This window comes from Pipistrellus kuhlii, unplaced genomic scaffold, assembly GCF_014108245.1.
Source record: "Pipistrellus kuhlii isolate mPipKuh1 unplaced genomic scaffold, mPipKuh1.p scaffold_m20_p_2, whole genome shotgun sequence".
In the NCBI taxonomy this organism is placed as follows: Eukaryota; Metazoa; Chordata; class Mammalia; order Chiroptera; family Vespertilionidae; genus Pipistrellus; species Pipistrellus kuhlii.
Window position 1 is genome coordinate 26,045,185 of NW_023425515.1, and position 21,832 is coordinate 26,067,016.

General features: G+C 34.2%; 2 protein-coding genes across 11 annotated transcripts in view; one reads left to right on the forward strand and one right to left on the reverse strand.

Annotated features, from left to right (window-relative positions):
* The window catches only part of GPR160 (G protein-coupled receptor 160), a 28,970-nt gene extending 25,639 nt beyond the window's left edge, over positions 1–3,331 (forward strand). For all 5 annotated transcript variants that reach the window (XM_045583664.1, XM_036443766.2, XM_036443764.2 and 2 more), the window contains one exon: positions 323–3,331. In XM_045583664.1, the coding sequence (XP_045439620.1) occupies positions 395–1,408 (1,014 nt within the window). In that variant the 5' untranslated portion in view covers positions 323–394 and the 3' untranslated portion in view covers positions 1,409–3,331. The remainder of the gene's footprint in view (positions 1–322) is intronic.
* A 2,555-nt stretch (positions 3,332–5,886) lies between these two features.
* Positions 5,887–21,832, reverse strand: part of PHC3 (polyhomeotic homolog 3) — a 68,856-nt gene continuing 52,910 nt past the window's right edge. For 3 of the 6 annotated variants that reach the window (XM_036443760.2, XM_036443757.2, XM_036443759.2), the window contains 4 exons: positions 20,818–20,932; positions 17,601–17,733; positions 17,278–17,509; positions 5,887–10,924 (listed from right to left, as the gene is read on the reverse strand). In XM_036443760.2, coding sequence (XP_036299653.1) covers positions 10,770–10,924; positions 17,278–17,509; positions 17,601–17,733; positions 20,818–20,932 — 635 coding nt within the window. In that variant the 3' untranslated portion in view covers positions 5,887–10,769. Of the gene's footprint in view, positions 10,925–13,230; positions 13,361–16,781; positions 17,036–17,277; positions 17,510–17,600; positions 17,734–20,817; positions 20,933–21,832 lie in introns of those variants that run through there. The other 3 variants (XR_004988986.2, XM_045583663.1, XM_036443762.2) reach the window with 3 other exon arrangements.

A 21,832-nucleotide genomic window follows, 5' to 3' on the forward strand; every position in this document is an offset into this window, starting at 1 on the left:
CTGTGTTTTCACTCCTGTAGGAAAAAGTATTTTATCTTTTTACTTGTTAAAACTTGTACTTATATGGAAGTTTTAGTAATTTATATGTAACATTTTGGTTATAGATCTGAGTGTTCTGAACAACCTATGTCTCAAAAAGTATGCATATTCTTCGTCTGTATTCTATACATTTTATGAGAAATATAAATTCCTATTTATACATATAATTGTTTGTGGAAATGATTGGATTAAATTAGATTTGGGAAATCCTAGTGCTTGTTTTGTAAAGTCTTAAAATAGAGATAGAATCAAGATAACATCAAGACTTTTTCACTTTTTGCAGGGATGGAAAATAAAGCAAAGCAGTATTTTATCGTCTATATTTCAGCAGGCCTTCTGAAGGTTAACTAAAAATATGATTGTGCTTTCTTCAGAGAACTGCTCTTCTCAGTACCAGTTACATCACACAAGTCAGCCCCTAGATGGTAACTGTCTGCTAATCTTGATTATACTTGGAAAAATATTACTAAATATCCTCACACTGGGAATGAGAAGAAAAAACACCTGTCAAACTTTTATGGAATATTTTTGCATTTCACTAGCATTCATGGACCTTTTACTCTTGGTGAACATTTCCATTATATCCTATTTCAGGGATTTTGTACTTTTAGACATTAGGTTTACTAAATACCACATCTGCTTGTTTACTCAAATTATTTCTTTTATTTATGGCTTTTTGCATTATCCAGTTTTCCTGATAGCTTGGATAGATTATTATCTGAATTTTTCTAAAACCAGCCTTCCACTTAAGTGTCGGAAATTGCTTTATTTCTTTACAGTAATTTTAATTTGGATTTTAGTGTTTGCTTATGTTTTGGGAGATCCAGGTATCTACCAAAACATGAAGGCACAGTATGTTTATCCTTACCAATGTCCTTTCTATGTCAGCATTCAAAGTTACTGGCTGTCACTTTCCATGGTGATGATTTTATTTATGGCTTTCCTAACTTCTTGGTCAGAAGTTATTACCTTGGTACAGGCAATTAGGATAACTTCCTACATGAATGAGACTGTCCTGTATTTCCCTTTTTCATCCCATTCTAGTTGTACTGTGAACTCTAAAAAAACACTCTTGCCCAAGCTCATTGTCTGTTTTCTTGGTACATGGTTACCATTTGTACTACTTCAGATAATGATCCTTTTATTTAAAGTACAGATTCCAGCATACATTGAGATGAACATTCCGTGGTTGTACTTTGTCAATAGTTTTCTCATTGCTACAGTTTTCTGGTGTAAATGTCACAAGTTTAATTTAAGAGACATTGCATTACCTGTGGATCCATTTGTCAACTGGAAATGCTGCTTCACTGCACTTGCAATTCATGATCCTGAGCAAATTGAAAAGCCTACATCAATTATAACTTGTTAACATGTTGCCGGGTTAAAACTTACAACTGTGGTATTTTCAAAGAAGAAATAACTCGGTGCATAACAAGACTGAACTGAACTGAAGCCTCCCTCAACCGCCTCAATGTGTATTTTGGGCTATGATATTATTTGTCTTTTTGTTTGCTTTTAAACAAAATAATTCCAAGAAAAAATGTTATATCTGTTCAGGAAAATTCATGTTATAAATATGAACATAGAAATGAAATGAGTTAACATTTGGCCATACTGATGTTTCTGTTATCCAAAAAACTACTGGATGCAAACTTCTGTAAATCTGAGATTTGCTGCCAACTTTATACAAACTTAAATAAACATTGTTATTTAATTCACAGCAATAAAATCAAGATCGTCTTCTTAAAATGATTTGGAATAAATATTCTTTAACATAGGGGAAGATTAGCTAATTTAAAAATATATATTTGTTCTTAAAATATATATTGTTCTATATTTGTTCTTAAAATAAATATTTCTGCAAGCTAAGTTTTGCTTACCTTACAGAACTGGTAGTGACTGACTAGGTTTCTTTCCATGACATACCATATTCCTTCTCAGTTATATAACTTAAATGCCACTTGCAATATCAAATCATAAATACCTTGTAAAAGTAAAGTAGGGTTTCTTATCCTCAGCACTATTGGTATTTTGGGTTAGGTGATTGGGGAGAACGCCCTGTGCATTGTGAGATACTTAGTAGCATCCCTACCCCTCTAACCACTAGATACCACCAATAGCATTGTCTTTCCCAGACTTGACAATCAAAATGTCTCCAGACATTGCCAAACCTCCCATGGGGGGAGGGGAAGGGCGCAAAATCGCCCCCGGTCAGAGAACTGCAGGAATAAAGGAATCTGAATGGCAAATAATCTGAAGTCACTTTGTGAATTCAATTGAACTACATAGAAGTGTCTAACCTGTCAATGTCTAAACCTGGCCCTCATTTCTCTGTTCCTTTTCTTCTGTACTGCTTTCTAATTGGCCATAACACGGCACTATGATATTTAAAATGTTTTGTGCTTAATAAAACCCTGCAGATTTTAAATCAGGAAAATTTATAACTATTTTAAATCCATTAGTAAGCTTTTTTTTGTTATTGTTCACTAAGAAAGCCCCATGCCTCATAAGCTTAAAGAAAAAAAGAAATGCAATAGACCAGCCAAATGGAAGAGGCTTTTATTAGTAAAGAAATGAACTTAACAGCTGGTCTACAATATATTATTGAATTATAAACAATATAAATAAATGATTCTGTAGGCCCACTTAACCTTCATCCAGACCCACATGAAGCAATGTTACAATAATATTCTATGTGAAAATATGCAGGTAACAAAGGTGCAATTACAAGTAAGTTTAAGCAGCAGAGTATAAGGTGCTTTAACAGTTAACGTTGCCATCAACAAACATTTGAATGCTTAGTTTTACTTCACTGAATACAGACACAACAAATATGAAAATCTAAAATTGATACACATGCTACTTGTTAATATGAAAGTGCCTTCTCTTTTCTTGAAAAAACAAAACAAATGGAAAGACTTTTTACATAGATCAGGGTGTGCTCTTATAATGCAAAATTAACTTCATTTTCAGGTTATACAATTAAAAACTAGCTACAGACACCAATCTAGGAACACTAATGCTAAGAGAGCTAAGACTATTTAATTTCCTGTAAAGAGGACTCTAATACAATATCCAATGTAAAGAATACATCTATATATAATCTTAACATTTGTTTTCTAGAAAGATAAAAAATGCTTTTTCCCCTTGGTGATGCTTTGTTCATCCTGGGTGGATCAGCTTTTGAAGTTTTAATCATTTAAAAGTCCTATTTTAGAACAGTGTGAGGAATCAAACGTAGTAATAGAAAAAGTCAATTAACATGTACTTGAAGAATCAAAAATTAGTATTTTTTTAAAAAAACTAATATATTACACAAATTTGCCTATGTTTAAATCAACAACAAAATATTAACAAGACAAAAGCATTAATTTAGCAGAGGCCTAAAATGCCTGCCATCTGTGTTGGCATCCATCCTGTACACTGCGGTCTACAACTCCAACCCTCAGCACAAGCTCACTCCTGACTTGAAGCATAGCTTCTAGAACCTATTTTGACTTTTCTTTCCCTACAGGAAAAAAAAAAAAAAAAAAAAAAAAAGGTTTTTAATAAGGTGACTGGGAATCTTTGGTGAATATCTCGGAAGTTAGGCATCCAAAATTATACAGCCAAAGTTAGACATCCTTGCACAATCCGTTGACTTTATTTTTTTAAATTCTCACCTGGGGATATTTTTCCCATTGCTTTTCAGAGAGCATGGAAGGGAGGAAGGGAGGGAGGAAGAGAGAAACATCAATGCAAGAGAGACACATTGACTAGTTGCCTCCTGTATGCACCCAACTGAGGCAGGGAGGGAACTGAACCCAGGTACATGCCCTGGGAATTCAACATGCAATCCTTCGGTTCAGGAGCCAAAAGATACTTATACAATATATATATATATGTATATATATATTTTTAACATCATAAAATATGGGTATTTTTAAAATTTGATAAATCAAAACATCTCAAATTTTAAACAATGCCTTGGGGGAAAAATTTGTTTTACTTGGAATGTCCGTATTCCTTTTTAAATCAATTTGTTAAAGATTCTAATCTGACATGTATTTGGACATTTTCCTGCTTTAAGAAGCTGTGACTGCCCAGCTGGTGTGGCTAAGTGGTTGAGGTATGGTTCGATTCTTGGTCAAGGCACATATTCAGGTTGGGGCTCAATCCCACTGTGGGGCATGCAGGAGGCAGCTGATCAGTGATTCTCTCATCATTGATATTTCTACTTTTCCCTCTCTCTTTCTGAAATCAATAAAAATTAACTTTCATTTTTTTTTATCTTAATAGAGAATGTTAGTATCAAGCAACGTTACTATGTAAAGCTGTGTCAATAGGAGTTACAGGATAAGTCACAAATCCTCAAGTGGTAAGGAATATACCCAGTTAATAACTGATCCTTATCCCCAAATACTTGTCAATTTAAACACAGAACTCTTTTATGTTTATTAGTTCTATATTTTAAAGTAAAACCCTTTTACTTTGTAATGTGTGCTTTCTAAAAAGTAGGTATTTGTAATAAAATTTATGTAGTCTTCCTTGCTTTAAAAACAAACCTGTTCAGCAATTTCCTTTGAAATTTCCCAGTTTTAGATATGCTTCACTGTCAATTCTGGGTATAAAGCTTTTGTAGTTAAAAATGTATAGTAAGTCAGCACCAGCTTCTTTGTATTGTTCTTTCTCACCCCCTGCATAGCAACACCTCTGGAATAGATTCGAGTGTCAAAACAATTCTTAGAAATATGGGCTGTCACAAAATATAAATCCTTACTGTTAATACCCTTAATTTCATAACCTACTCAGGTTTATGACTGATGGATGTTTAGTAGGTGAAATGCTACAAGAATTGATGTGATTTACTCAGACCCCTTATCTGTCATCTAGCCTAATTCTTACCCCAATGCAGAAAAATTTCCCTCAGTTCCAACTTTATATTCAGTACATTAATAATAATAATGTCCATATCTGTTTAAACTGCAATCAAAATTATGTTTGGGAAGATTTTGTTTATTTATTACTAGTTCCTTATGTCATGTCTACCACATGCTACACATATTAAGTGTTCCAACAGTTTGCTAAATGAATGGATAAATGCCTGAATGATAATGTCCATATCCTATATAATAAAAGGCTAATATGCAAATCTACTGAACATCATAATGACTGGTTGCTATAATGCACACTGACCACCAGGAGGCAGATGCTCAACATAGGAGCCGCCCTCTGATGGTCAGTGCGCTCCCACAGGGGGAGCCCGCTCAGCCAGAAGCCATGCAGCCGGATATTCCCCGAGGGCTCCCAGACTGCTAGAGGGCACAGGCCGGGCTGAGGGACCCCCCAGAGTGCACGAATGTCATGGACTGGGCCTCTAGTGTGTTCATATATTCCATGGTTAGCTAGCAAGAAGCATTTAGAAAAATGTCCTCATTTGCTTGTCTGTTTGAATTTTCTGCCTTGTTCCTTAGGACAACAAAGACTAGGTGGCACAGGGAATATTGCTTAATAAATATCTTTTAGCAATTGCTCTGAAGTATGAAAGGAACTGTTGAAAAGGGAAAGAGAATTAAGTAGAAGCAACTTAAAAACACCAATTATGTGGCCCAGAATCATAGTTTTAGAGCTGGGAGAAACCACAGAGATGATTTAAATTAAAATCAACATTTTTAGTATAGGCTCCACACTGTATACATAGAAGAGGAAACAGGTTTAAAGGTAAGTAACTGCCGAGGGTGTCACACACAGCTCTCAACCGAGGTAAAACCCCAGTTATTCATCATAGTAATTTAGTGATTATGTAGATCTATTAACTATTAATATAGTATTTAGTACTACTTAACACAAAAAGAATTATGACTATCTAACCATTCTAAACGAAGATAGTAAGCAATGGATTCTTCTGGTTGCTTGAGGCAAGACTAAAAAGTTCCTTCTTTCTAAAGTAGGTTGATATTTATTTCCACCACCAGTTCTACCACCCTCACAAGCACCAACTTTTTCACCTCATCAATGAAAGCTCAAAAAAAACATGGATTTAACACTGTATAATTTTAAGCCAATAATGATGGCTACTATCAATCCTTAAGAAGATTACTGGAGTCCATTTAAATAGGTGGTCTAAAAGGACTTACTATATTACTCTTAAATTTAAAACCATGCCATGTTAACATAACAGTGTTTTAAATTCATATTTATTTTTTCCAAATTAAGAGTCATTCTATACTTTCTTTTAGACAATATATTTAAAAACCTTTGCAAGGTTTTCTTTCTATGGATTCATATTTATGCCACCAGTATCACTGAGAGCAGTTGTACTTTTCAAAGACAGTAGAAAAAAATATTTTTCTAGTGTACCCCCTAATATCTGAGATTAAAACGGTCATTTTTAAATAAAATTAAGTGTTCATAAGCTATAAAAGGGGAAAACATGAAACATTCATGGGGAACATTTCCCAAAAGGTTCGGTAAACATCGCATTTAGAAGGTTCATGTGTTAAGAGTAGAATGGGACAATTTTCATTAGAGAAGCTGGGCTTCAGATTGGAAAAGGAGGGAGGCCACTTCCTTTTAATATGTGAGTACTAAAGTGACAGTTCAGAAAAAGCCAAATGTTTTGCTCTAGAATATGACAGCAATAATTACCATCATATTAGTACTTTACAACTTTCAAAAAAAGCTTTCTCATAGTATTATTTTAAGCTCTAAAAAATTACATGTAAAACTTTAGAATTCTTAAAAATTTAGGAAACTTTTTCCAAAGATAATTTTTAACTCTTTACTGATGTAATGGCTTGTACTGCTGCTATAAAGGAAATCATATAGTAATACATTTTCTGAACTTACAACAAAAGAGGAATATGTTCCCAAAGAATTCTTTTAAAGATAATACAGCTCTTAATAGGTTGAAATTAAATTTTGCTAAAACTGCATATTTACTTTCCCTACTACTGTATTTGTGCTTATCTAAATTGAATCACAATCTTTAAAATGAAATCAAATGTTTTAAATAGATTCATAAAATACCAATATTGATGAATGTGAAACTATTTATTTCATGATCCACACTACTGTGCATCAAAAAATAGAGGTAGGCTTGTGTTAATTGAAATCCACACTGATAAAGAGAAACAGCTCTTAGTCATCCAATTCTTAGACTGAGACTACCTAGCAAATAAAATACAATATTAAAAATGTTTTTCTTTGATTCAGCTGTGGCATCTGAAAGTGAATACTCAATTCTGATAATTAAAACAACTAATCTTTGAGTTTTTGACAACTTAAGACTACATATATAATCTATATATTGCCTCCTTACAACACTTGTGCCATAGTGTACCAACACCCTGCAAATGCAAATAATGGGGCTTAATCACATTTAATTGAACATGTCAATGATATGGGGCACTGACATTTCAATCTAATACTGGTATCTGAATAAATGTCTGACTATAATTTCACAATGGCTATATGAAGATTATCTAAAAAATTTATTCAAAAGCATGGGCATAACAACATGTATTATATATAGTTCTAAGAGGGCTACTTAAAATTATTTCTATTTAAAATTAGGTGAAACATGAATATTAACTTCAAAAGTGCAGAAATTTGTTGAGTGTTGAAGTGGGATAAACTAACAAGTGGCAGGCCTCTTCTCTCGCATTCTCAAGTTTCTTCACTAACATTTTTTCCCTCCCATTCCACCTTCTCTACTTCTAGGTCAGCCCTAAAAGTGTCTGTTTAGATGATGCCACAGCAAATTAAAAGTACCATCTTGGAAATAGTTAAATGCCACTTAAAAAGTCTCATACTATACTGATTTCATCAAAGCTGCATAGCTGTGTCAGACACATCCCTACACAAGACTTGATGAAAATCCACATCATGTAAAAAATAATTTTTACAAGCCAGCTCTCTCGGCTTGTTTACTTTCTTAGGAACACATGGTTTAAAGCAAATAAAATTTAAAACTTGTAGGTTCCCCCCCCCCCTCACCCCCCAATGGAAAAAGAGTGCATAAGTTTAAACAAGTCAGAAAATACAAACTTAAGTAGCAAAAATAGGAAGAACTTCTCTTTCTGTTTGTCATTCCCTCAATCAAAATCCTAAAACAATTATATAAATAAAAATAATAGCCCTCTTCATACCTATATCATATCATACTAAAACTGTGCTTAAAGCTCAGGGGAGAGGTGCACACCCAGTGTCGTCATCTATATCCATTATATGTAACTGATATTAACATGGTTTAATCTTCTTAAAGAAATAACTGCTTCAAAGGTGAGAGTGACCAGCTGAAAGCAAATGAGCCATTTATAAATAAAACAACTCACTTGAAAAAGAAATACAAGTATACTTTCTGGTATGTTTTGAGTGGAGACAACAGAAGATCTGTACTATTCTAAAGATTATTATTATAAGACTTAAGATTATAAGGTACTCTCAAATGAATACCCTTCTTGTAAGCTTTCTTAACATAGTGCCAGGCACAGGGGCTTTTAGTAAGCACTACATTAATGACTGCTATTACAAGAGGGTGTAAATAAAGGTGAACCTATTAACACAGTTCAAAGCTAACATCTTAAAGGTTCTATGTAGGTAAGAGAAGCAATCATTATTGCAAGGGGAATTTGTCCCCACATACTTTTATATTGTTTGTGGATATGCTAAAGTTTTAATTCCAGGTGAGATTTTTCTTTGTCTCCCCCCCACCGCTCCCGCTTACAGTGAAACATCTTCCGCTAGTGCTTAGCCTGTATTTAAGTTCTGAAATTGCAACACGAGGGGAAAAGCCAAGCATATGACAACTCTGTCACAAAGATTAAGCGCTAATAAATGAAAGTTGACTGGAGAGTACCTACCTTTCCTTGAAACTTTAATCCTATGATTAAAAATGTGATATAAAGAAATATGTAACATGGACTACAAGCTATGTAGGTCTGGAACATGAGCCTTACACTATATTACACATTCTAATCCTACACGCAACTGTCAGTAAACATCTTTTAAAACATTACTACACTAAAGAATCCCGCAAAGCATACATTCAAACAAGAGGCATCTAAAGATTAAAAAAATTACCCGCTGTATTTTTGTATAAAAATAATCAACATTCTCTAATGTACACAAAGCCAAAAGATAAATATCTGCGATGTCTTTAATGACATCTTTAGTCTTCTACTAGGTCAACACAATCTTCTTGAAAAGAGCAGTGATAATGACTGAAACCCATAGACTCTTTCCCACTTTTGCCAAATATCTATGTACGTTCCTTCAATTATTAAAACGTTTTCATTGTATGACAGAAAGATTAAAAAATTAAACAAATGTTTGATGTCCAGGACTATAAAGCTCTCAAGGTTCCCACAACAGTTTTGTTTTGGTGTCACAATTCTAGCAGATCACTAACTGTTTAGTGAAAGGTTTTACTTAAAAATTTCCCCCCTAAAACATGTACATACAAAATTAGACCTCACCATCCAAGAGATATCACCTGGTGTTTTGTCGAAAGCATGCAAGGGTTTAGTCAGGAAAAAGGAATATGCTTTCTAGCTAGACCCAACATGTTCAACATTAGAAAAATGACAAAGACCAAATACATATATCTGCTACAAATTATTGCCTTGTGGCAAAGGTTATATGTACATTGGTTCATAAGGTATAATCAGATTATGCCTTTTATCAGTACAGAGAGAAAATATAATTAATATGAATCAATATCTTTTGAGAGTCATATTATTTGTATGCTAGTCCTTATTTTATCAGCCAATTTAATGGATTGCTCCCCTTTTTTTCAGTGTGCATACACTGGGAAAAATACTTGAGCAGAACACTGATGCTACCTGAAATATTTCCATTGTGTAATGTATCCCTCTGAGTGAAAAAGAGAATCATTTTCCTTCCTACATTAGAGTTTCTCAACTTTGGTACTGCGGACATTTGGACCACATGACTGTTGTAGAGGGCTGTCCTGTGCATTGTAGGATGTATATAATCCCTGTTCTCCATGTGCTAGGTAACCGATAGCTTCTCTCCCTCATCCCCTCAGCTATGACAACCAGAATGTCCCCAGGGCAGCAAAACTCATCTCCAGGAGAGCCATTGGTCTATTTGTACAAAAACTAAGAGGAAAATGTTCTCAGTTACACCAAATTCTTGGTCAAGTTTAGAATAGAAGCCAACTCTTCTGACTCCCAGATCAGTGTTATTCTTGCTAGAATGCATCCTTTTTTATAGACAAAACAACTTTCTAACAGACATTTTTTTTAAATGCACAACGATATCTCACTGCATACAATTCCAGTCACTGGACTTCTAAATTATTTTAAAATTACCTGTAATGAGAACCTATGGGAAACTTACAGGGTAGAAAAATGTATAACAAAACTGGATTAAGAGAGAAATGTAAATCATTAAATTAGTTTTAAAGGATTCTTTATATTAATGATAAACATTACTTTTTTTAAAAGTACTATAATACGTTTCTTTGAAAAATATCATGGCCCTCTATAACAAGTCTTTCAATGTTGTATGTAACCTGTAAAATTAATTTCACCAATGTTGGCTAATTATGAAAATGTATGACGAATTATTAAATCTGTAAGAGAAATGCTAGCTTCTCATGTGGAGATCCCAATGTTTTTGGCTATCCCCCACCATAAACGACAATATTCGAGGCCAGCCTGAGCCTTTACCTCACAGTTTGTTTAAGAATAAAACCGCTGTTATCTCAAAGCCTCATGATCTTGTTAAGATTCCTTCAGAGAGTTGATGCGTGCACAGATCTTTAGGGCAGGGCCAAGCTTGATATTCATTGCACTCATAAGATGGTCTTCTTTTAGCAAAAGAAGGGCCTGTCCATCAATCTCCTGTGCTCTGAACTCATCTGCAATATCCTGGCAGCCTGGAATTTGATCAGAATTAATACACAACAATTAGACATTACTCCTATTAGTCACAGTTATACTCTCACTGGGTCTGAGTGGTATGTGAAACACAGGTTGAAAAACAAATGAAATTTATTTATGGTAGTCTTGGGTTCACTCCTGAAGAAGTGAGTATTTCTTGATATTCTGAAAATAAAAATTAATCAAAATCAGGTAAAGCAACTTATTTGGTAATTCTTGTTCTAAAATTTAATCTACATATACATAACAGCCTAAGTGACCATCACAAACCGAATGGACGACTGAACGGGCCGTGTGAGGCGACCAGGCTGGCAGGGCGGTTAGTGAGGGGTGACCAAATGACAGAACAGCAGGCTGCATGGGGCGACCAGGCCCGCAGGGGGGGCATTGGGGGCGATCAGGCTGGTAGGGGGGAGGTACAGTTAGAGGCAACCAGGCTGGCAGAGGGGGTGACAGGACAAAGAAGGGGCAGTTGGGGGAGACCAGGCCAGCAAGGGGACAATAAGGGGCAGCCAGGCTGGTGGGGGGTGGGGGTGGGGGCGTTAGGGGAGACCAGACCAGCTGGGGGGGGGGAGGGAGCAGTTGGGGGCAACTAGGGTGTCGGGGGGGTGGGGGGGCAGTTAGGGGTGATCAGGCAGGCAGGCGGGTGAGCAGTTAGGAGCCAGTGGTCCTGGATTGTGAGAAGGATGTCTGACAGTCGGACATTCCCCGAGAGGTGCAGGCACAATTTTCATACACCGGTGCACCGGGCCTCTAGCATAAAAATAATTAGTAAGAATCAGGTAAAATGTAAGGATTGATCAATCTAGATATAGCTTATCTTCACAAAAAAAGGATGATGGTGTCATCTCAAAGTGTGCCACATATATAATAAGTTTAGATTAATTAGTTGTTATACCTCATGAACTTATAATATATTCTTCACATATACGTATACAAAGGAATAAAATATAATGTTCTGCCATTTAAATAACAATTTAGAAATATTTTCTTATGTATTAGAATACCACTTTCATTATCTCTTATAACTTTTAATTTACAACCTTCAATTGGCCAGCACATCTAAAACATTTTTATTGTTCACTAAGGTCAGAACCAATCCATCCAGATTATAGTATTGTTCTATTGCAATACTGCTAAAATGTATTATACTGCTCAACTTGTAATTTCAACTTCAAATCTTAGTATCATTGGACTCATCTCCACTTTTGAAACATAAATTCTCGTTGGAATTAGGGGCTTGCTAACTAACCTCTTGCCAAAAAAACAATATTTCAGCTCTCAGACTAAACCAGGTGCTTTATCAGGTAACAAACACAATGCTAGCATCTACTTGAACCACAAATGTTCTTATTACCAAATTTTGCAGTCAGGTTACTCAATAAACTTCTCCTACTCACTAAGGATAAAAAAAAACTAGCAAGAAGGTAATGAATTAAGGAACCAAGAGATAAGAGAATACAAAATGCAGAAGCTTCCTTAGACAGTAAAATTATAAAAATAAATTTGAGAATAAATACTAATGCCTTAGCCAGTATTGTTAAGTGTCAGAGCATTGGCCTGCACACCAAAGGATCTCAGGTTTGATTCCCGGTCAAAGGCGTGTACCTGTGTTGCAGGTTTGATCCCTGCTCCAGTGGGGGTGCATGCAGGAGGCAATCAGTGTGTCTCTCATCGATATTTCTCTCTCTTTCCCTTTCTCCCCCCTTCCACTCTCTCTAAAAATCAATAGAAAAACAAAATAAACAAAAAAGAATAAATACTAACAGCTTAAAGTCTATTTTATTCAAATCAGTATTCTCAGGAAAAACACAAAAAAATGGAAATTGTTACATTACATCTTTGGATACAACTTTGCAGAAATGATTATCCTCCTATTACAAACGTATCATTCTCTTGTTTATATAGATAATGTCATCTTCTATAACCCCAGCACCAAACACAAAGCACTGTAAATGCTAAATATATATACTGGGTAAGTGAAGGACTAAATGAGTGAATAAACAAATAATAAACAAAAAATAGAATCTGCTAGAGAGGAGCCATCTGTAAGAGTAATACAACCACTTTTTCTGTATTTTGCTGTGTGGCCATCTTTTCTCTTGGATATTTTTTTTGCCTTCTTTGTTGGTTGTATCTTTTTTGTTTCCTATATAGCAGCCAGCTTATCAATGTCTCCAGTATCCTAATAATTTCTCAGACTTCTAAAAATTGACATTTCAAAAGTACCCTCTGCAGAATTTTTATGATTTTTCCCATTTACCATATAAAATAAATTATATAGTTAAAAGAAATTACTCACCATAGAAAAGCCCCTTTTCTTTTCCCAGAGGTAGCTCTCAAAACTGGACAGACAAAACTGACTAATCTTGTGTCTAGTTGTGACTTCGTCCTTCTTTATATGAAAGAACTAATGTTCTTCTCTCTTCAGTCTTACTTACAAGAGAACAGGGAAGAAAAGAAGAGAGAGAAAGATAGGGTAGGACTTAGATTCAGAAAATGGGAGCCATGAGAAGTAATGAGAACTACAAGAGCTACATGTGGGAATAGAAACAAGGAGCTCTCCATGAGGAAAATATTTAGCATGTTCTTGTTCCTATGCATTATGAGATCCCTCTTCAAATGTCTTCTTGCCGGTAGACAATAAATGTATTAGCAAAATAATAATGAACAAAAAGTTTGGGAAACAGCATGATCAAATATGAATGCATTATCTTCAGAATTTTAGATCACAACTTTCTAAAGTTGGGGGGATTATACTATACATTAGTACAGAAGTTAAAAAATAAAGTGACTTAGAAAAGAAAAAGATAGGAGCAAATATGCTTCTAGAAAATCGAGAAAAATGAATTTTTTAAAAATTCTAGATGCTGAGTATACTGAGCTAAAGTTCTATGAGTTTCTGACATTAAAATCTCCTTTTATGAAGCGGCTGTACCATAGGGATATGTACAAAATATATCCCAACTATTGTAACCAGTCAGCATAGGTGGCTTTACATCACCAGAAGCAACTATCAGGGTGTGCACAGATATGAACACACAGACATGGGTCCCAAAGCATCCAGTCACTTTTCCAGAGAAACCCAAAATAAACTCACTCTGCACAAAAAGTGGCCTCAATAAAGTTGGTGAAAAGCTATGACCTGCCATTCAATACTACAGAAAAATCAAATCCCAATGTTAATATTATAAAAACCAGTAAATAGTCATATTGTATGTAATTCTTATACTGTATATGACTACAAAGAAACCTAATTTACTGCAGATTCTAAGATCAATAAATCCAGAGTAAGTTGATATTTGCAATTTAACTGTTTCAAGGAAGAGTTGAAGAAGATAACTGCAATTAACTAAAAACAGAAAGAATAGTATAATGCACAAAACTTTATATAAAAATAATTTTTCTTTCTGCTAACAGCTATGAGATTTGGGTGTACTGCATACCAGCTCTATATGATCCCACCAGAATGGTGAACAAGATGACATTACACAAAGAGAAGAGAAAACTCTAGGGGTTAAGTGTAGGCGCCAGGATAAAAGAGGGAAGCCTATCCTCAACTAGAAGAAAAATGCAAAGGCTTACAAAACTTACAAGCTTATTCATTCTAGGATAAAAACTGGGAGTAGACTACTCAGAAAAACAAACAAACAAACAGCCCTGAATGAGCTCAAAGAGGCCCAAAAGGATGTTTACAAAGACCAGAGGAACATAAGAGATATGAAGATAAACGCTTATTCTGGTATGAAAGTTACCTTAAACTACAGGCATTTCAGAGAGAAAAAACTGAAAAAGATATAAGGATCATACAAATAAGCTTGTTATTTAACCTATAAAAGTTTGGAAATACTCCCATTTAATCAGTTAATATAACTTAGTAGAGTTATATTAAGCAGACTCAAGCAATTCTTAATTTTAAAGCAGTCTCCTTTTAGTGACATATAATGTTCTCTAAACACTGGCAATAAAATTAAGTGTCTTGATGAACTCAGTAAGACAAGCATCTAAAGTTATAAGCAATAATCATTTTTTTAACTCAAATGAAGCAAGAATGAAATAAAGGAGTTAGCCTTTGTTCCAATAAAGCAGCCAAGAGTAGCCTCATGGCAAATGGATATGGGAAAGATTAGAAAATTAGTCCTAAAAAAGCATATAAAGTGACAGAGGACTCACTACTACCAATTATTTATTTGATTGCCAACCTACTCTCTTTAGGATATGAACCACCCTTCATCCCCAAAGGAAAAGAAATACTTTCCACCAAATGAGAACCCCAGCTAAAACAGCCCACACACCCCATTTGGAAAATTAAGACTACTTCTGAAGATGACAGAATCAAAGTCGAGCCCAGATCAGTATAGACTTTAGGGTTAAATCTCAAGATATATAAACTAGTCTAAAATCTAAAATTTATTTCATTAAGTATTAAAACCACAAACAATAAAGACTCACCATAATACATCAGTTTTAATGCATATTCTAAACCTCCATGGTCAGCACAACTTACACCTAAGTTTTCTTAGGTATATGCTTAAAAATCTTCCCATGGAAAATGTATCCCTCTTAAAACAATTTCTTCTTTCTTTAAAAGTGACTATATCTTCTTTTTCTTAAAAAAAAGAAGAAGGAGCCAAGACCGGTTTGGCTCAATGGATAGAGCGTTGGCTTGGGGACAGAGGGGTCCCGGGTTCGATTCCGGTCAAGGGCATGTGCCTTGGTTGCGGGCATATCCCCAGTGGGGGGTGTGCAAGAGGCAGCTGATCGATGACTCTCTCTCATCGATGTTTCTAACTCTGTCTCTCTCCCTTCCTCTCTGTGAAAAATCAATAAAATGTATTTTAAAAAAAAGAAAAGAAAAAGGAGGAGGAGGAGGAGAGAGAGGGGGGGGGGAGGAAAACCACAAAAATTATTTAGCATTTCTAAAACAAGGTATTGAAAAAGTAATTTAGCCCAGCAGGTGTGGCTCAGTGGTTAAGCGTCAACTTTTGAACCAGGAGGTCATGATTCGATTCCCAATATGGGGCATGTAGGAGGCAGCTGTTCAATGATTCTCTCTCATCATTGATGCTTCTATCACTCTCCCTCTCCCTTTCTCTCTGAAATCAATAAAAATATATTTTAAAAGAAAAAAGAATTTAATAAAAATCTCATAGAGTTCTTTACATATGGTAAAATGGCTGACAATTTTTTTAAAGCAATAATACTGCTAAATATGCTTTCTTCACTCTCACAGCACATTAGCTATAAATTTACTTCTGAGACAGTGGCCTTCATAAAAAGATTAATTAGCAAAACTAGCTGGATAAATTTTAATAACTTGCAGAGAACTGCAAAAGAGATGTATTTTTCTGAAATGTTTATGTTAAGATAAATGGTATGATTCAGAATAAAACCAAAATTGAACAAACATTTAAAAATTTCCTTGTGTTCCATATTCATAAAGCCAAAGTGAATGACAAGATTTGTTGACTTAAAAAATATATATCGTCTTAACATACATAACCATTGTGTAGGTTTCATCATGAGTAAAGGTGCAAAATGTCTTTAGTAGCCAGCCCCTTGGAGAAAGTGTACATAAAGATTATTGTCACATTAAAGAAAAAAAGTTAAAGAACATTAAGAATAAGCCCATGGAAAAAATCCAAAAATGAGAGCAGAAAAACATAAGAAGTTACTTATTCTATTGGGATAGAAGATCATAACTGAATGTTAGCTGTCTAGTTAAAAAATCAAATTTTGGAACTATTCTTGATATCTACTCTTTGCAAGAATCAAAGAATGCAGCTTCCTTTAAAAAAAAAAACCAAAATTTAATCATAGTCTAAAAGGTCCTGATTAGCTTTCAAAAATGTAAAAAGAAAATTATAGTCTCTCCTATTTTAAAAAAAGGTTAAATGTTAAATTAGGAAATAAGGAGGAAGCTGAATAGAAAAAGAGAAGAGCAGAGGGAAGAAGTGTCTGACTCAATCTCTCTACTGACCTCTTGAGAGAAATCAGACTGAAGAGAAGAGAGCACCTTTAATACCTTCACCGGCTGAAGTGTCACAGCTGAAGCAGGATTAGTCAGTTTTTATCGACTTGAGAGTATGAGAAAATACCCAGTTGTGCTGAGGGAATAAGCAAGAGGAAACAGATATTTCAATAGCAAATGCTATTTAACTACTATATATATATATATATATATATATATATATATATATATATATATATATATATATATAATATAATATATATATATATATATATACTTCTTGAACCCTTTCATGCAACAGGTGCAGATGGATCTAACATCATTCCTGTGTGTGAATGCACAAGAAAAACATTAAGGCCAAAATGCTGAATTACGTACCAGGCAAAGAATGAATGAAGGCCCAGACGTCATCAACCGTCCATATAGAGGGCTCTGTTTGTGCAACTGGCAGCAAGTCACTGTTCTCAGGTATTTTCCTAATTCTCACTTCTCGCAGCTCACGCTCTCTTTCCCGCTCGCTCTGCCTGCGCAGACGTGTTGTCATAGCAGATGGTACAGGATCTTCATGAGAAGCCAAGTCTTCTTCTGCAGATGGATAAGTAATTGGAAGCTGGAAAATGTAGTACAAGTAAAATACAGCATTGCACTTTCCTTGCATTACTGAAAAGGGAATTGTACATTGAAGCAAGTTTTCTACAGACCTGCCTAAGGATATGTTCTCTTGCTGCCCCATCAGGGCCACTTGGACGACGGCCACGATGCCCAAGACTTTGATTATCAGGCTTACGATTCCAACGACTAAGTGCAAATTTTTTAGAACAGCTAACATTGTACCTAAGAAATTCAAGTAAGAAAAAATATTAAACAATATATGGGACACACTACTTAGTAATTATTAAAGAGAATTTGTGAATCAATAAGTAGCATATACTTCATTAAGAACTATAATACTTCAGAAAGTAAACCATAGTGTTCAATGGATTTACTTATGCTAACAGACAAAAATTGGCTTCTGTATATATCTGTAAAATGCATAGCTCTCAATCTAATACTAGATAGGAATTGATATTTTCTGCTAATAACAGCATGATAATGGAAAACTTTCTGTAAAATAGAGAGGGCAACTGATTTTTACAGCAGCAAAGTAATTCAAGGTTCCAGGAGAAAAAGAAGTTATAAAATAACTATTTAAATGTTCATCCAACCTGGTATTTTCCCAAATAATAATATCTGAAAGAAGATTAATAAAAATAGCTTAATACAGTAGAGAAAGACAAAATCTCAAATGGCTAATAAAAATTTTTTCAAATATATTACTGAATCAGAGTTAAAATGTAAAGGTGAGATTTCAAAATTATACAAGGAATTCATAGCTCTCACTCTTCAAGAAATTTAAAAATACAGAATTCTTTCAAATTGATAGACTATCTAATATTTTTTAATAGACCTTTATATGGCATAATAGTAGCTTAAAAGAGTTCTATGCCATTTATTGGGTTACAAGGCCCTAGAACAGGGACTGGGGACTTTTTCTATAAAGGGCCAGATAGTAAATGCTTTAGGCTTTGTGGGCCATTCAAGTCTCTGTTACAACTAGTCAACTCTGCAATTATGACATGAGAGCAGCCATACACGATAATGAATGAGCATGACTGTGTTCCAATAAACCTTTATTTAGAAACACTAAAATTTGAATTTCTCATAATTTTCATGTGTCACGAAATTATGATTCTTTTGACTTTTTTTCAACTATCCCTAAATTTAAAAACCATCCTTAGCTCATAGATCATACAAATAAAGGCTACAGGAATGATTTTGTCTGGGCACAGTTTGCCTACCCTATTCCTAGAAAGAAGAATGAAAAGAAATAATCTAAGAAAGAAATTTCAGAAAAAATCAGAAAGGCTAAGAAAAATACATGCAGTTCATTTTTTTTACACATATACAACTGCCATTGTAATTTCATGTTTTCAAAACTCTTTTGCTCTAAGATTTTGCAGGAAAATGACAAGAATAAATCCCAATTAACTTTGGTATTGATAACTTTCTAGGATCAATGTATGAAATAAATTTTTCTCACGTACATTTTATAAAAATATCAAGAAGTGAAAGTAAGGGGCACTATGAGAATGAACAGGCTTTTCCCCTCCCCTAAGAATATAAGAAACAAAAAGATGTCCTGATGGCCCCTCATTTTACCCTAAACAATTTAACAAGCTTCTGCTATGTTCATTATGCTCTTCCATGGGCTCAGCTCTGTCGGTTTCTGATTTCCATTCTTATCAATTGACAAAATTTCTTTCCCCACTGACTAAAGATCAAAAAAGAGAGACTACCTTTCCACTTGCTATTTAGTCCCTATATTTAGATCTCCAGGACAGTCGTAAACAGCAGCAATTCCTCCCTGACCTAATTTATCCTCTCCCCTTTGCTCTCTCATCTGCATTTCCCTATGTTAGGACCCCCAATCTTCTAAGAGGTTCACCTAAAGGTATAATATGTGACAACTCAGCAATCATCTCTTGGAGAAGAATAACGGTAGCATTAAAACACCTGAAATGTTTCTAAAAAGTCAAGAAATTTAAAATATTCTGAAAAACAGTAGTCCTTCCCCTCGGAGTTTTCAATCTTTTAAAATCATAGAGCCACAGTTCTTTCCTGTGGTGTGTACAAACTGGAAAACTCCCAAGTTAAATAGGAGTTACATAATTTTATTAGGATTATCAATAACATAAAAGAATATCTGAGTAACGGATTGACAACTAAGATAATCAATGAAGCCATTTTGGAAGGAAAATACTTCAATTGCTTATTCAATAGTACAAAACTTACCTTAAGTTTTACTAAGTATATTTTAGTGGCACCACACTAAATAATAAATTCAAGCAAGAGATTCCCTAGATGTATAAAATGAAGATCCTAAATTCTTTTTCAAATAGAGAACAAATTTCAAATTAATCAACCTGTAATACATTTCACCTTTCATGGTAAATACCAACATTAGGATTTATTACGTTGATTGTAAACAAAAAGTCAGCCAGATATCTCTCCAGCCGAGTGGATTTATTCAAGAACAAGGAATTGCAACCTAGTATAAGCAACCATGGTAAAACATGAAGAGTTAGACACTTCCCTTCTGCTCTTCTATTTTTCTACTCTATTTCCTCAATGAAAGAGAGGAAATGCTAATATATAGGGGTAAAGTAAGTTAGGAAGACAATTAGTTTCCCTATTGTGTCTTGTGATCATCATTGGTCATGAGAGCTCCCCCTTCTGGCCTCTCCACTTTGAATCAGGTTCCTGTTAATGAATTTTTAGCACTATCAGAATCAGAGGTCGCTTTTTTTTTTTTTTAATGTAAACTAAACTTGAGACTAAGATCAATGAAGGTATTTTGTTATCAATACTATTTACCTGTAATATTACTATTGCAAATATATATTTAGAAAAGAGATATTTTACTGACAACTTAACAGTATAGGGAACATGGTCAGCTGTCCTATTTAGAAACTTAAAATAGGATACATTAAAACAAAACATTTTAAAACAAATAAAGTAAATCCAGGTATTTTAATGTTAACAAACAAAAATCAGGTGATAAAACAAAAACTGTTTGAATACCTTGAAGACTAGTAGTCTATTCACAGGAGAGATTCTCCTAAGCATATATTCTTACTACCAGGAGATTGCTACTTCAATATCAAATTATGCTGGAAAACTAACTGTTAAGTGTTATGACTATATAACTTTCAAAGAGCAAAATTTAGTAACTAACTACCAAAGTAGCTCCACATAATATCTACTTGACAGTATTCCTCTATATTGTAATATCTAGTTTTGACTACTGGTAAATCCTACACATTTTTTGGTATTATTACAGTGGTTGGTCTGTGCTTTAGGAAATTAAAAAAGAAATACCTTTTGGCACACGACATAGTGCAGAATCGTTTTGATCGCAGAAATTCATTAGCATATCCCATCTTCCCACAGAATTCACACTTCAGCAACTCGCTGTCCATTTCTTCTAATGTCTCTAAAAAAGAAGGGAACAGAAAGAAAAAAAAACTCACAAAAATTTAATTGTGGCAAATTTTCATTTAGCCTCTATTTTGGTGGGATGCTGCTAGTTCAGACCTTCCAGGAAACTTAAAGGAATGATCTTTAAATTTTTCTTTTCTTTCTTTTTTGGTCTTTGAATTTTCCAATCCATAGCCACTTTGGCAGGGCAAAGCCTCCAAAACCAATCACCTCCATAAATTCCCTCCTTGTCCTGCATTGCATAAAAATTTTATGGAGTTTACTCTATACATAGGCAATACATTTTAAAGCTTCATTTTGCTAAGAATGCAATATGTCTAAAACGTGCAAATAACTTTATTAAGCACTGTAAGAAAAATGAAGATGAATAAGACAAAGCCACTACCCTGCAGGAGGAACACTTTCAAAAAGCACCTTGTAGGATATGAATTTTAGTACATTGTGCCATGGAGATATATAGCATATCCTCAGGTAAAGATTATAAAAAAATTTCAAAAATGAACGAATTAATTTCAGATGAATATGCTATTATATTGAGGTTAATTAATTAGACATCAAACATAGAATAAAGAAGGTCTAAATCCAAACAACTCAGAAGCTTTATTTAAGGAAACTCAATAAAACAGTCATTTATTTAAGTCAGCTTGAAAAAAAAAATACAGAAAGTTGTTTTGATGCTAAAATTTTGAATTACTTTCATATATAATGAAATTTTTCCCACCCACATTCTTTCAAAAGTCAAATTAACTGATAGTATGTAAATTAACCAGTCTTACTTTTATTAATTGGCCATTAAGAATCTGGTTACCTTTCCCATTATTTTAATCAAATAATGCATTATTTGAAAAAAAAAAAAGTAAATACTTCCAAGTAAAAATCTCTGTGAAATAAAAAT